Source organism: Orcinus orca, chromosome 9 (genome assembly GCF_937001465.1).
Source record: "Orcinus orca chromosome 9, mOrcOrc1.1, whole genome shotgun sequence".
NCBI lineage: Eukaryota > Metazoa > Chordata > Mammalia > Artiodactyla > Delphinidae > Orcinus > Orcinus orca.
Genome location: NC_064567.1, coordinates 6,784,309 through 6,799,085, shown reverse-complemented (window position 1 = coordinate 6,799,085; position 14,777 = coordinate 6,784,309). Strand labels below are relative to the sequence as shown.

The 14,777-nt window shown below is 48.2% G+C and overlaps 1 protein-coding gene and 1 non-coding gene across 2 annotated transcripts; both read right to left on the bottom strand.

The window, feature by feature from the left end:
- Window positions 1–628: 628 nt before the first annotated feature.
- Window positions 629–10,611, bottom strand: LOC125965445 (uncharacterized). The gene is made up of 3 exons (XM_049714997.1): window positions 10,585–10,611; window positions 7,412–7,911; window positions 629–2,842 (listed from the first exon to the last, which is right to left on the bottom strand). The coding sequence occupies exons 1-3, from the start codon at window positions 10,609–10,611 to the stop codon at window positions 2,599–2,601; spliced, it is 771 nt and encodes a 256-aa protein (XP_049570954.1). The 3' UTR covers window positions 629–2,598.
- Window positions 2,259–2,330, bottom strand: TRNAC-GCA (transfer RNA cysteine (anticodon GCA)). Its single transcript has one exon. It is a non-coding gene; the product is annotated as a tRNA-Cys (tRNA).
- Window positions 10,612–14,777: the final 4,166 nt, after the last annotated feature.

Below are 14,777 nucleotides of genomic sequence, written 5' to 3'. Positions count from 1 at the left end.
AACACCTGACTTATTGCAAAGGCTGTTATAAACTCCATTTAAGACTTCAATAGAAGATAGAACTCTTTGTTTTTGCAGTAATAATACAAGAATGAAATTTTCGGAGCACAGCATTGTAATATAAACCATGTTCTTAGCAAGGAAGCCATCAGTAAGTTCTAAGCAAATTAAGCAGAAATGTCGCTGGCACTGTGGCACACACATAATTCACAAGTGCATCCGAACAAGCTGTGGTTTTCTACCAACTCATATAAAAGCTGAATTGGGGGCTTCCCTGGTGGTGCAGTGGTTGAGCGTCCACCTGCCGATGCAGGGGACACGGGTTCGTGCCCCGGTCCGGGAAGATCCCACATGCCGCGGAGTGGGTAGGCCCGTGAGCCATGGCCGCTGAGCCTGCGCGTCCGGAGCCTGTGCTCCGCAACGGGAGAGGCCACAACAGTGAGAGGCCCGCGTAATGCAAAAAAAAAAAAAAAAAACTTAAACAAAAAACCAATTCAGCTTTTTTTTTTTTTTTTTTGCGGTACACGGGCCTCTCACTGTTGTGGCCTCTCCCGTTGCGGAGCAAGGCTCCGGACGCGCAGGCTCAGCGGCCATGGCTCACGGGCCCAGCCGCTCTATGGCATGTGGGATCCTCCCAAACCGGGGCACGAACCCGTGTCCCCTGCATCGGCAGGCGGACTCTCAACCATTGCGCCACCAGGGAAGCCCTTGTTTAAGTTTTTAAAAAACTAAATTACTTTTGTGACACAGCTGATTTAATACAAGAAAATATTTCATGATGGCAGTATGTATAAGAAAGTACAAATAGCTACTGAATAGAATTATTTTGTAGGTCCACCAATATAATCAGTCTCTTAAAACACATCTGTTCCCAATACCACTAAGATTTTAGAAATGTTTAAACCTTTGAAGAACTACTTTGTGAATTAACCTAAGTGTCCTGCAATGGCATTGGTATTAAACTTTTCTTTTTGTAAAAATGTGCACCAAAAATTGTTGTTGTGTTTTGCACAAACCTGTTGGAAATCTTTAATCAAAGTTTTCAACAAACGGTGTGCCCCAAAACTTCAGCTTTTGAAAACTTTAGAGAGTTGCAATAAATGAAAACAAAATTTGCAAACAGGAAGATATTGAAATGTATTCTTGCAAAAGCAAGAGAGAAACTGAACAAGTTAAACAATCAAATTTCACGTGCTGTACAGGATTTAATTCTGAATTTCTAAAATTGCATGTGCGATATCTCTAAGGAGTCTTTGGCTGAAGCTCCTCATTTAAATTGGGTAATTTACATTCTGTACCTGAAGGGAATGAAATTTTCAAAGCTTATGATTTTGCAGCATCTAAATTTGGTGAAATATTCCAAAGAATCATACTCATTTCAAGAGCTTTGTCTTATAAATATTTTTGTGGAAGAAACGTACTTTGAATGGAAGCAAAAAGAGAATGTGAAAATTTTGTGGCTAAAATGTTTACATATTGCAATACAAAAAAATTACAACTGAGAATACTTTTTAAAAATGCTTTTTGGTTGTTTAAAACTTTTTCTTTTGTTTCATGGCCACACCACACAACATGCAGGATCTCAGTCCCTTCATCAGGGATCAAACCCATGCCCCTTACAGGGAAACTACAGTATCCCAACCACTAGGCCACCAGGGAGGTCCCACAGGGTGCCTTTCAATTAGCATACTTTAAGCTTACCAGTTACTTTAGCACCTGGATCAGAGGTATTTTCATTAAACATATTTTGGTCTACAGAAAAAAGTCACTTGAAAGTGGCTGTCCAGGGACCTGGAAATCTGTGGGTCTCCTACGCCTCCCCAGAGCCGTCCGCAGACCCCAGTCTTGCTTCTGTCCTGTGCCGAGCAGCCCTCATTGCTTCTGGCTGACACCCCTTGTGCTGATGAGAAAAGGTGGGGTGATGGTGGTGCTGGGACCAGAACCCCAACTTCTTACTCCTCCCTGGGGCTCCTTCCATCTACCACACTCTGGCGAGCAGCAGGACCCTCCTGGGGCCCTGACAGCATCCTGCTCCCCCCATTTCCTTGCAAAGTGCAAGAAGCCAATGAGGCCTCCCACACTGCGGACCTCTCCACAACCCATAGGTGGCTGTGCCGGGTGGAACATCTCCAGGTGGGAAAGGGTCAGCGGGTGTTGTTCTCGGTGTGGAGGGGTGCTGGAACTACAGGGACCCGAGGAAGGCAGGCCATGGGCCTCAGGCTTGCTGAAGCCTGGAAATTCCAAAATGCCACGTGGGCAGGGGGCACCCGGATTCGAACCGCAGACCTCTTGATCTGCAGTCAAATGCTCTACCCCCGAGCTATACCCCCTGACACAGCTAAACCGTCTCAACTCACACCTTTATAGCCGTGCAGCCACACCCAGGCCCTGCCGACCGTCGTAGCCTCTGCCTTGGGTTTTGCTGCCTATGGTCGCTCCAGGCGGGCCTTCCTGCTCAGAACTCCAACCGGTTTTCCTCCCCAGGTTCGGTGGGACGATTGATTTGGTCACAGTCTTCTGCCCACAGCCGGAGGTGGTAGAGGTTCAGGGCCCCTCTTGTTGCCTGGAGAAGACCCAGGCCGCCCGGAGGGAGACTTCTCAGCGCGCCAAGCTCCCGCCTGAGCCCGGGCCGCCTCGTTGCTTCTGCTCCATCTGCCCTTTTCCGGCTTTTGGTCTCGTCGTCCTCCTCCTCGTCTTCGCCGCCTCTCTCTCCTCTTCCCACCGCTCTGATGCCCCTCGCGGCTCTGCTCCCCTAACCGCGCAGACCTTAGCTAGTCTGCCAGCTGCATCAAGCAGTGTCCTTTTCGAACTCCTTCCTTGAGAGGTAAACGGAAGGCCAGGCCTAGTAAATAAAAGGGGAACCGTTTATTTCCAAAAATGAAATAGGTGACGGTAGCTAAGAAAACTGCGAAAGTAATAACAGAAGCGACACCGGAGGACTTTTCCACTGTAAATATTAGAACATCTACTAAAACAGCGCAAGGCAGCCAGACCTGGGAGAACACCACAGTATATGTACCCACGTAATAAAAGATCATCGCGAGTGCCTCCCGAGCGCTGAGGACGTCCACAGCCCTCTGGGAGCGGGCTGTGATTGCTACCCCAGGGGCACAGCGGAGGAACCCGAGGGGGGCAGGATGCGAAATAAGCTGTCGGGGCTTACTTAACCACACACTTAACCACGGCGTTTTACTGCCCCGACGTAGAGCAGTCACGAATTCAGACGGGAAAGGAAAGGTTATTTACATAAATCAAGCTAGGAGAGTTTAATTGGCCATTTGGGAAAAATAATTAAAGTAGCAACTAAACTTCTTTTTGTATATCAAAATACAGTCCAAGTGGATTAAAGCACTGTGTATAACAAAACCGAACATAAAGTATGAGAGAATATAAATGAATATCTAACTAATTTCTGAACAGCAGGGAAGGCATGGAAGAAATCCGAACAGAAAATGTCAGTAGTTATTTAAATATTAAGAGTTTAGGAATATGAACAAAATTGAAAGGTTAATAGCAAGTTGGGATTATAGCAAATTTCCATCATTTACGACAGACAAAATGCTGCAAATAAATATCCTTAATATGTAAAGGCTCCACTTAGGCCATCAAGGATGTGCTCAATCTCAGTAAATCAGGGTAAATTTTAGGAAGACCAAAGAAATGCAAATTAAAACATAACATTTTTCACCTATCAAATTAGGAAAACAATTAAAACAGTAATTATCATATTAGTACTGTAAATTGGGACTGTAAATTGGTACAATCTTTCTTGAGGGGAAGGGCAGTGTAAAACCAGAGATTATTTTAAATAATTAATTCCCTTTGACTTGGTAGTAATTCCATTTCTTGGAATCCATCCTTAGAAAATGTCTGAAATATGAACAAATGTTGGCTCAAAGATATGTAAGCCCTCTTAAGTGTTATTTAAAATATTTAAACATGCCTAATACTAGAGAGGTAGTTAAGGGAAGTATGCTAGATCTCCAGTGATCAAAAACTACTGGGACTTCCCTGGCAGGGTAGTGATTAGGACTCCTTGGCTTCCACTGCAGGGGGTGTGGGTTCGATCCCTGGTGGGGGAAATAAGGTCCTGCAAGCTATTTAAATGTTTCGTATAATTCACAAGAAAATGTGAATTACATGCTAAGTCATGGTTCTTAATCCTGATCTTATTAGAACCTTCTAGGGAGGTTTAAAAAGGTTTAAAAAACCCTAATGCAGGGAGGAGGGGGGCAGCTAGTTGAGAGACAAGGACACTGGTGTCTTTTAAAACCAGGTGATTCTGTGTTAAATGACAGAGAGCATTATTTCAAATGTAAAAATTTCCAGTAATGTATTATTTTCATAAACTACTTAGAAATGTAAAAAAAAAAAAAAATTAAGGACCTGGTAAAAGCACCTCTGAATCCAAATCGGGACCTCTTAACTTATAGTCAGACGCTCTCCTCGGGCCACACCCTCAAAAGACCAGTCCCTTCTCGTGGGCCTCCTTCCCCTCCGAGCCACTCCCAAGACTCCATCAAGCCAGGACTCCACTTACCCTGGCCTTTCAGGAAGCAGACCTACCTGCTAGGAAGCCCAAGTCGCTGGACCTGCTGACATCACTGTTCCTCTCGCCAATGCATTTAAATTTGTATTGTTTGCTCCATGGCATAAAGAGGAGGACTAAAAATGGGGGGATTAGGGATGATTTTAAAACTTTCTTCTTCAAACTTTCTATATCCTCCAAATTTTCTGTAATATATTACTTTCAAAATCAGAAAAAACAATATTACAAATTTAAGCATATTCCCTTCTAGTAATTGCAAGCAATACCATTTACTATGATATAATTAATAAATAATTGCTTTAAGACAAAAAGAACCAGTGGAAGAGTCATTTGGGAAATATGCATTATAATTTACATATAAGCCACTTAAGCTTTTATAAGGAATAATTATTTCCATTTTGCAGGTGAGGATGCAGCTTCAGAAAGTTTCTAAGACACTCAGTTTCAAGACCACTTGGTCCAAGTTCAGGGCTGTTACAATACCACACCTCTTCCATTCTTTTGTGGTAAAGGTTGGGTAACCGAAAGAATGTGAAGGTTGAATCACCCTCTGTAATCCCTCTGGGGATCTGTAAGAGTTACCACCACATCTGCCACATCCCCTCCATGTTAGGCTGGGTGTCAATCTAAGATACTGATAATGGTTCCAATATGCTGAGTGTTTACTACTCTGGAGGCATTTCATGTACCTCCTCTCATTTAATCTTCCCTTTGAGGTAGGTACAATTATTATCTCTTATGAAGTAGCTCAGATTATCCCCATTTTGTAGATGAAGAAACAGAGCTTGGAAGGGTTAACTTTCATTCAGTCATTCAACAAACAGGAAGCACCCACTGTGTTCCAGGTTCTAGCCTGGCACTGAGGGCTCAGCAGTGAACAGGCAAACGAGGTCCTTGCTTTCACGGAGCTTATATTCTGAGAGGTTAGGGGGACAGACAGGAAAACAAATGAACAAGATCATCACAGACACTGAAAATAAAGCAGGTTGATGTGATGGAGGACGACGCGGGTGAGATGGGGTCGTCAGGGAAGTGACAATAGGAGCTGAAGTCTGAATGGTAAGAAGCCAGTGTGTAAAAACCTGGATGCAGAGCATTCCGGGCTGTGGGTAGAGACCGCCAAGGCCCTAAGAAGGGAGCTGGCTTGGCAGGATGGATGCAGGAGCGTGAACAGTGCAAAGGGACAGAACAAGACAGAGATGTGCGCAGAGGTCAGTGAGGTGGGGCAGGGGCAGCTTAGAGAGGGCCTTGAAAGTCTTGGTCGGGGGAGGGGTGGAGCCTGCCCTGACCGCAGGTCTGTCTCCCCCATGTCCGGGGCCACCGCTTCGGAGGCCTTCCTGGAGGGCCCTGCAGTGGGCTTGGTACAGAGCCTGTCCCCTCTGGCCTGTCCTACTGAGACAGGCTTCTGCAGTCAGTCTCTGTGCCCACGTGTTTAGGTTTGTTATTGCTCACCCAGGCGGCCTGGTTCCGGCCCTCACGGGGGTGACCTTCCAGGGGAGGCACACGTGAGACTGACACACTGTGACTCAGGCACTTCCTCAGATACCATTGGGATGGGTGTCATGAGCCCGTTAAACAAGGCAGGGTGACCCTCATCTGCGGGGTTTGGGAGGGCTTCTCGGAGGCAGTGACATTTCCACAACACCTTGCAGGAGGAGGGGACGGGAGGTGGAGATGGGTGGCCAAGGAGGACAGGGTGGGGGGCAGAGTCTGAGCCAGGAGAGTGGAGAGAAGGCCAGGGCCCCCGAGTCAAGGGAGACAGCCTCTTGTGGGTTGGACAGCGTCCGCTCAAATCCACGTCCTTTCAGGAACCTCCGATGTGGCATGATCTGGAAGTAGGGTCATTGCAGATAGTTAAGTTAGGATGAGGTGGTTCAGAATTAGGGTGCGTCCTTCATCTAATATGACTATTGTCCTTAGAGGAAGAGAAGAGACATAGAGATAGAGACACAAGGGAAACACCACGTGAGGATGGAGGCAGACACTGGAGTGATGCGTCCACAAGTGAAGGGACACAGAGGATTGCCGGCAACAGAGCGAGGCGTGCAACAGGGTCTCCAGTAAGAGCCAACCCTAACGCCGCCTTGATTGTGGACTTTTTTAGCCAATAAACTTCTGTTATGTGAAGCCACCCAGTTTCTGGTATTTCGTGACGCAGCCCTAGGAAACCAATACACTGCCCAAGATAGGGCTGGAGAGGCAGGCAGGGCCCCGGTGGGCCCTGATGCGATTTTGGATTTTACCCGAAGAGCAAAAGAGGACCCGCATTTTCAAAGGATCCCTCTGGCTGCCTAATGTTCCGGAAGCGTTGACATCCACTGAGAGTCAGTCCCACAGTATGACCCAGGGCACTGTCGCAAAGCCACTGCCTGCCTGGTCATCACTCACACGGAACCCCATGTTGCCCCTTAAATGCCAGGCGATTCTCAACCCCTCCCCCTCCCCACAAGAGACCACCTTCCCAGTTGGCAGCTCTGCCTGCGGGTACCCTACCTACGTCCCACAGAGAACAAGGTAATCCCGTGGCCCTTCTGGAAAACGGTTTGGCAACAGGCATCAAAAGGCCTTAAAAAAAAAAAAAGGCCTATACCCTTTGACAGGGCAATTCCAACTCTTGGAAATAACTATAGACATATTTGAAAATGTATCAAGAAACAACAGGTCGAGCCCATCGTCAGGACGCTTCTCAAGGTCCGCCTCCGCGTGGTGTAGAGCTTAACCGACTCGAGCAGTGCCACGCGGGAAAGGGTTTGCATCCCTAAAGCTCGGGTCAATTCCAGGGGCCACCCCTTCCTTCTCGGTCCCCGCGGCTCGTTGGGATTTCCCTTTAAGTCTTCTCCTCGGAGCGGCTTTGGGCCTTACGGGTGGGGCACGTCTCGGCGCTCCCGCTCTCCGCAGAGCCCCGAGGTCCGCTCTGCACCCACGGGTTCCCAGCAACAGGATCCGCACAAAGAACGCGCCCGCGACGGGTCGGGGGACGGGGCCGGCCAGGCGTGCGAAAAAACAAGAAAACCAGAGCGGCTTCGGCCCCAGAGGGATGGTCTCGGGGCGTGCAAGGACGGCGCCGGGCCGCCCGCTCGGCAGAGAGGCCTGGCGCGCCTTGCAGAAGCGCCCGCGCCGCAGAACCCCGGCTTCGGGCACAGCCCCTTCCTGGGCGCGCGACGACGGGCCCCCGCCACCACCGAGAGGCCCCGCGTTCCTAGAGCGGCCGCAGGCGGCCAGGTGCGGCGCGGCGGCCTCCGGGCCTCCCGGCTCCGGCCGCCAGGGGGCAGCACGGCACGGCCGCGGCCCCACGTGGCGCGGGCGCTCGAGCGAGGCCCAGGACCCGGCGTCCGGCCAGCGCGCGCCTCAGCTGGTTCGGCCTGTAGGTGAGGGGAGGCTCGGCTGAGGAAATTGAAAAAATTCAGCTCGCTATAAATTAAATTTACAAGATGACATACATTTATTTAAAACGTAAATATATAAATCTATAGAAATCCAATTTTTAATTTAAAAAAAGAGATTTTTTATTAAGGCCTAGCTCCATCATCCTGCAGCACCGCTTACAGAGCGCCTGGGAGACAGACGCTGTCCGTCCCCATTTCACAGGTGCTGACTTGGGGCCCCGATCTTTGAGGGAGTCGATGAAGTCTCAAGAAGAGACGGAGCTGGGGTTCAGCGAGGGAGGCTGAGGACGGGCATGGCAGTTCCCTGGGAGCCGGGAAGGACTCTAAGGGTCCCCAAGGAAGTCTTCAAGGGTTTGGGGGCCTGGGGTTGGGAGAGGACTCTACCCAGGGGGTCCATGTGCCACCGCCGCTGTAGAGGGCAGGAGGGCACAGGGGGCCAAGGCCATCTAAAATGAGAGGAAGCCAAGAGTCGCTGCTGTCCTGTGCAAACAGAGGAGTGACGATCTGACAGCTCTGACAGCCAGGGAAGGGTGGGAGGGCTCGCTGGATGCAGGGGAGATGCCAACTGCTCCATTCCCTTGCAGTCTAGCTCTGCTGCCTGCCTACCCTTGGACTCCATAGCTGGGAGCTGGGTGGCCGTCCTTCAAAGGGCAGGGCAGCCCAGAAGGATTTCTGTCATCACCCCAGCCACCCAGCAAATGTGGTTAAGAGGATCTGGCAGTGACCTGGGGACTCTACCTATTATTTGGGCTGAGATATCGGAGGGAATGATAAAGTATGTTTTCTATGCCATCTTTTAAAGGTTTGGATTAGCTTTAATGAGGAAAATCATCTGCAGCCCAAATGGACAGAGATTTGGGGTTTTGCTTGTTTCTCTTTCCTGCACATTTTCATCTGTGTCTGATTTCCCTGTTCATTTAAGGCGAGTGCCTCACCTGGGCCAGACCCGGGTACCAGATGCTGGAGCAAGCACAGAGATGACCTGAAGCCTGCCCTTGAGAATGTCAAGCACACATGCCGTCAAGGGCCCACGCCAGGCACGCACGGAGCCCAGGACAGCCTGGAGGAGGGAGACCCTCAAAGCATCTCACAGCCATGATGTGTGGCCAAGGGTCCTGGGGGCTGTAACTTGGCGTGATGATCCCTCATCTCCACAGTGTAAGTGTTTGCTGTAAAAATAACTTCTGTAATCCTGGCAGCTTCTGCCAGGGCCTTTCTGGACATCTGTGCTGCTACTTCCTTCTGCCTTCCAGGGATTCTTGGTGGGTGTCATTTCTCTAGACTTCACTGGGACTCGCCATATAACCTGCTATGAACATCTGCCTGGTAATGTAGAGGTTATAGAGAATAGAGATGCACGTAAAAGGAAGAAATAAACTTAAACCCTGTGCCCTGTCAAAGGTGTAAGCATGGAATGTGTCAATGGATAAATTAAACCCACAGAGTTTGGATTGAGACTGGGAAACATTGACGCAAGGGAGAAGGGTGGGCAGGACTTGCCCAGGGCAGGGGGTGGGGTTTGAAGCAGCTTCCTCTTCAGAAACCCCTCTGGGCAGCCCCCAGGGCCGGGAGGGCTGAGCAGGTGGGTTTAGCCGCTACCCCTCCCACTCCAACCCCAGCCCCTCTGCCTCTGATTATTGTACATATTTAGATTCTGAAAATGGTTTTATTTAAACAAGGGATTCTGGGGTTAAAAACAAAATCTTGAAAACCCTGACAGATGAAGTGCAGAAAATTTGGCGGATCATTATAAATTTGATGAAGATTTTGTGTCCTGACTCTGAAAGAGATTCTAAAATATAGGACTATAGATTTAGTTTCTACAGAGAGGTGATGAACTCTTCCAGACAACCCAGTTAATCTCACAGGTATGGAGATGGTTAAAAGTCCTCATACTGGGTGGCAAATGAATTTCTTCTGGTATATTTACAGATGAGACTAAATACTTCCTCTTGGAGAAATAACAGGCTCATTCAATTCTGAGATAAGTTCTTATTCTTTGGAACTCAGAAGTTCCCTTTACAGTAAGAAAAAACAACAGTGCTACTTTCATTTGGGGGAAAAGGGTTTTAAATTAAATTCTGAAATTCAGTTATATGACAATAACATACTAATGCGAGTTAATCCTTTTGGTAAAATGAACACCCAAGCATGTTTGTATGCAGTTTAGTTTATGCTTGTTCCAAGACTCTGCAGAGCTGGCACAGATTTGGGCAAGAAAAATGTGTCTATTTCTTCTCAGTATGTCTACCATTTGAATAAATATACTAGGGGCTGGCGTTATTTGGATACTGACTTGCTCTTTCAGTAGCACTCTGAAACATTTGAGGGTTTTTTTTTTCCAAACTTATTTCAAGATGTATCACAAACCTTTGGCTTGGTAAGGCATTGGTTAATTCAGGATAAGCTAAAGTGGGAAATGAATAATAATTTTAGTTGGACATTTGTTATTATTAAATTGTTTAGGGGGTAGCTTTGCAAACCAACTTACTGCCTTTACTTTTGGACAAAATTAATGGGGCCAGTTTCAGTGATGACGATCAACCCACATACGATAATACACGCCTAAAATTTTTATCTTAGATTTTAGAATTTGTATAATTGACCTGCAGAAAATTTGGTCATGATACTATGGTTCTTGGATCATACCTTCAGTGGAAGAATGGCAAATGTCATGCTTCATAACCTGTTTAATTTTCTTAATTGAATCGAACTTAAATCCAATCAATTTCAATCCTTTGAGGGCGTATCTTTAGTATTTGTGTATCTGTAAACAAAGAACTGATTGAATGTAGTTTTAAAAAGCTTTTATGCTTATTAGACTATACTGATGCTAAAAGGAAACAATTTGTTGTCCCGATATTCAGTATTTAAATAAAATTGCTAGTGAGGATAGAAATTTTCATTGGTACATTTTGTCACTAAAATTCAACTTTTCATTACCCTAGTTAATGGTCAGTAGTGATGCTCCTATCCTAACATACTCGAGTTATTTTGAGAACTTGTTTGTTATTTCATAAAGAGAAGCAGTGAGTTTCATTCATTGGTTGCGGTGGAAGGAATGGTGAGAACCCAAGAGGTAGCACAAGCCTAAAGGATTTGAGTCACGGCGTGAGCACTGTTTTATTGGAGAGCAGGTGCATCGTCCTTATGAAAATCTTCACCCCGTTCCTTCTCTGACTGTTAAACAAATGGCTTCTTAGGTCCCAACATAGAAACAAACACAGAAAGGGAGCCCCTTGCCTTAACACATAAGCCTCTTCCCAAAGTCCCCACGGAAGAGAGGGGCTCGGTCTAAAATGGGGGCTGGCTTGATGCCCAGCCACCGGGGCGCGCAGCATCTATTCTCCCCGGTTAGGAGAGCCGGATGCTGTCCCAGGGTTGCCGGGCTGAGCTGGTCTGTCTGCCAGGTCCAGAACTTACACGCTGTGTCCACGGGAGAGTCAGAGCTGCAATTTGAGAAAAAGTACTGTTTTGCCTTCTTTATTAAGGATCCACGTAGAAGAAATTGGGAGGCAGTCTCCAACAGCAGTTAACAGCACACACGTGACGTTTAAATTCTGGCCGTGTGACCTTGGGCTAATCGCTTAACCTCTCCAAACTTCATTGTAAAACGGTATATAATACCGATTTCACAGGTTGTCAAAAGAGAAAATGAAATGAAAGCGTTTACTTAGCACAGTGCCTGGAACATGGTAAGACCCAATGAATTATAGCGGTAATTATTATTATCCCTAATAAACTCAGGGCTCGGTCTGATTTCTGACCGGAAGTTTTCACGTAAGGCCACTCGCTATCAGTAGTACTCGGTTTAACTTAGTTTTTTCTTTCTTTTTCCCTTCCTTCCTCCCTTCCTTCCTTCTTTCCTTCTTCCCTCCCTCTCTCCCTTCCTTTCTTTTCTTGCTTAGAAAACTTATTTTAGCCTGGAATTACCTTTGGTAGAAAATAGAAATAGAAGGGTTAGATTCTAGTATGCTTTAACTAAAAATACCCGTTTCAAAGAACCCAACTAGAAGTGGTCAGTGCAGAACCGATTTATCAAAAATTTAAATCTAGATGTCCCCAGTATGCCTGGGAAGCAGTAAGAGGCTTCAGCAGCTGCAGTGCTTTCCAGAAAGCTGGAGGAGAGGCCTTGGCCTGACTCACTGTTGCCCTGGCAACAGTAGGGCCTGGAGGCCTCCGTCCCTGATCCCTTAATCTGAGAAGCTGCCACAACATGGCCTCAGGAAAGGTCCCCACAGACACCTGGCTAAAGCTACCCTGTCTGAAAGGAGGGTCAGAGAAGAGATGGTGGCGTGATGGCTCTTCCTGCCCAGACAGTGGCCTGAAGGTCTCCGTCGCTTTCCAGACCCCAAAGGTTCAGTCTGGAGAATTAGGCCGCAGCCTCCACCAGATTTTAAGTGCTGTCAAGGCAGTGGAGGGTTTCCTAATCCTTTTGTGTTTCTCCATGGAGCCCAGTACAACGCTTTGCCCACGAGGGATGCCTAATAGATACGGGCATCTGTAGGCCAGCCCCACGGCTCACTCCCTTCGCTGTCCCTGCCCGGGTGAGCGAGCCCGGCACCGACCACGCGCTCCTCCCCATCTTCTTTTCTCCAGCTGCAAACACGGGCTCCACGACGCTACGGCCAAGGCCTCTAAAATTCTGTTTTACTATGTTCACGATTTTGGCAAATGTATGGCACAGAGCATGTTCTGCTCGGTATATTGGTTCCCCTAATTGTGTCTTAATTTTTAAAATCGGAGGGTAAAATGGAATAATTTGAAAGAGGCTCTGACTTCTCTTTTGTCAGTAACCATTTGGGTTATTTGGTTATGTGGCCAAACACATGGGCTTTGGAGTCAAGACGACTTCAGATCTTGGCTCCGCAGTGTGGTTGCTGTGTGACTCTGGGCCAACTTACCCCCTCTGGGCCTCAAGCTCTTCACCTATGAAATGAGCGTGCGGTGCACACATCCGAGCTGTGAATCCTGCGAAGGTCCGTAAAGCCTTCAAAAGTAAGAAGCCTTCAAAAGTAAGAAGCCTTCAATGAGTGGCAGTGACTCTTTGGCGCACGACTCCGTGGGGCCAACGGCAACGGACAGTTCAGGAGTTTGAAAGTCTGGCTTTCTAATTCAGGGCCCCCGGGGAAAGCGCCGTGAGGGTACGGGATAACCAGGAAGGCGGGTACTACCCACTGCAGATGCTGGCATGTGGCTGAGACGTGAGTTTTAACCCCTGTTTGCTCCGACTTCAAGACCAAGGGGTAGTTGTCTGCGTGATTTGACTTGAACGTCCTCACACCAAAGTAATCTGCCTCTGGCTGGTGGGGAAGTTGCCTTCTCAGAGCTTCATTCTTTGGGGACACAACACTGGCCCACGACCTGCCCGAACTTCTGCTTTTACCAAGTTAAGCTGTCATTAGCCATAAGCTAACCTGAAACTAGCAAACTTTTACTCAGACTTTAGGATGTGCCCAAGTCTTTGCTACATATTTACTGCATTGTTATTAAGCCTCAGAACAATGGCTTATTGTCCCCAGTTAACGAATGAGGACACGGTCTGTTAATTAGCTTGTTCGAGGCCACACGACCATCATGTTTAAATCCACATCTGTTCGACTCCAGGGTCCGTCTATACTGTAGTGAGCCCCCGTTTGATGTTGGTCCGTGACCACTGGCAGAGATTACGGCAGATGGAGAGCGAGAATCACGATGGTGTTCGGGAGTCGGGAAAAGGGAGAGATGACTTGGAGCCCAGGGAGCTGGGCCGCGAAGAGGAAAGGGCATGAAGGGGGTTCAAGCCAAGGGAGGTCGGGGCACAGAGGACCCCTGACAGCCCATAAGACGTACCAGTCTTTGACTATATTGAATCCTTTATAAACCAGATTTCCTAGGAAAAGAAAGGCTCACGGGCACGGTTCCCACAGACCCCACAGTTCTCTGAGGACGCCCTGGTACCAAAGGAAGTTACTCTCTGAGTTTCCGCCTTGGATTTCACCGGAAACTGCCACGGTCTCCCACTCAGGTCTGATCGCCCCCAGCGCTCTCTGGTTCTCAAATTCCAGGACTAATAAACATTTTGAGCAGCTGTGGCCTTCCACCAAGTATCTCCAAAATACCTCTGCTCACATCTCTTCGAGGCTTCACACATCCTGGTGTTCAAAAGAGCCATTTCCTCCGTCACGCCTCCAACCTCCAGCACCAGATGCATCGTCCTCGGACCCGTCCACCGACCACGACTAGTTCCCCCCGTACGTCTGACTATAGACTGTCCCAGTCCCCACTGGCTGCAGCCTCCTGATACCCACTTGCACCCGTCTCTCTCCTGCTCAGCGATCGGCAATGGCATCTCCTACATGATCAGATTCAAACTCCACACTCTCCAGTCTCAGATCCGAGACTCCCCTGCACCCACGTCTACTCCCAGCCAGCTTGTTTTCTCTCCACAAGCCCTTTCTCCAGCTCAGTGGGTTTAATCAGTCACTGATCCCTGATTCAGTTGGGCCCACTTTCCACACTTCTGCCTTCGAGAATACCCACAGCTGGAAGGCCTTCCCCATTCCTCTCATCTGTGAAATCCTCCAGCTCGGATCCCACCTCTGCACAGAAGCTACGCTGTGTCTATGCCGTGTCCTCCCGCAGTCGGCAGTGCATTTATCACGCGCTTGGCACTTAGGTGTTTCCTATAGGCAAACCTACCGACTTGCTCCTAGATCCGAATCTACTCTCCAGCCGGTTCCGCAGGTCAGGACCCAGAATGGCCTCCTCTCCAGCCCTTCACATCAGCCCGGCCCTCTAACTCTCCCTCTGGCTGCCGGCCCTGGTGTCCTGCCATCCTTTTAGAAAATTTAAGTGTAAAC

Excerpts from the sequence above, each read along its gene's own strand:
- LOC125965445 (XM_049714997.1), bottom strand. The coding sequence starts at position 10,611 with ATGACATTTGCCATTCTTCCACTGAAG. Across the intron at positions 7,912-10,584 it reads TTGCCATTCTTCCACTGAAG|GCCGAACCAGCTGAGGCGCG; the intron begins GTATGATCCAAG and ends CCTCACCTACAG. Across the intron at positions 2,843-7,411 it reads CGCCGAGACGTGCCCCACCC|GCCTGGCCTTCCGTTTACCT; the intron begins GTAAGGCCCAAA and ends TTTATTTACTAG.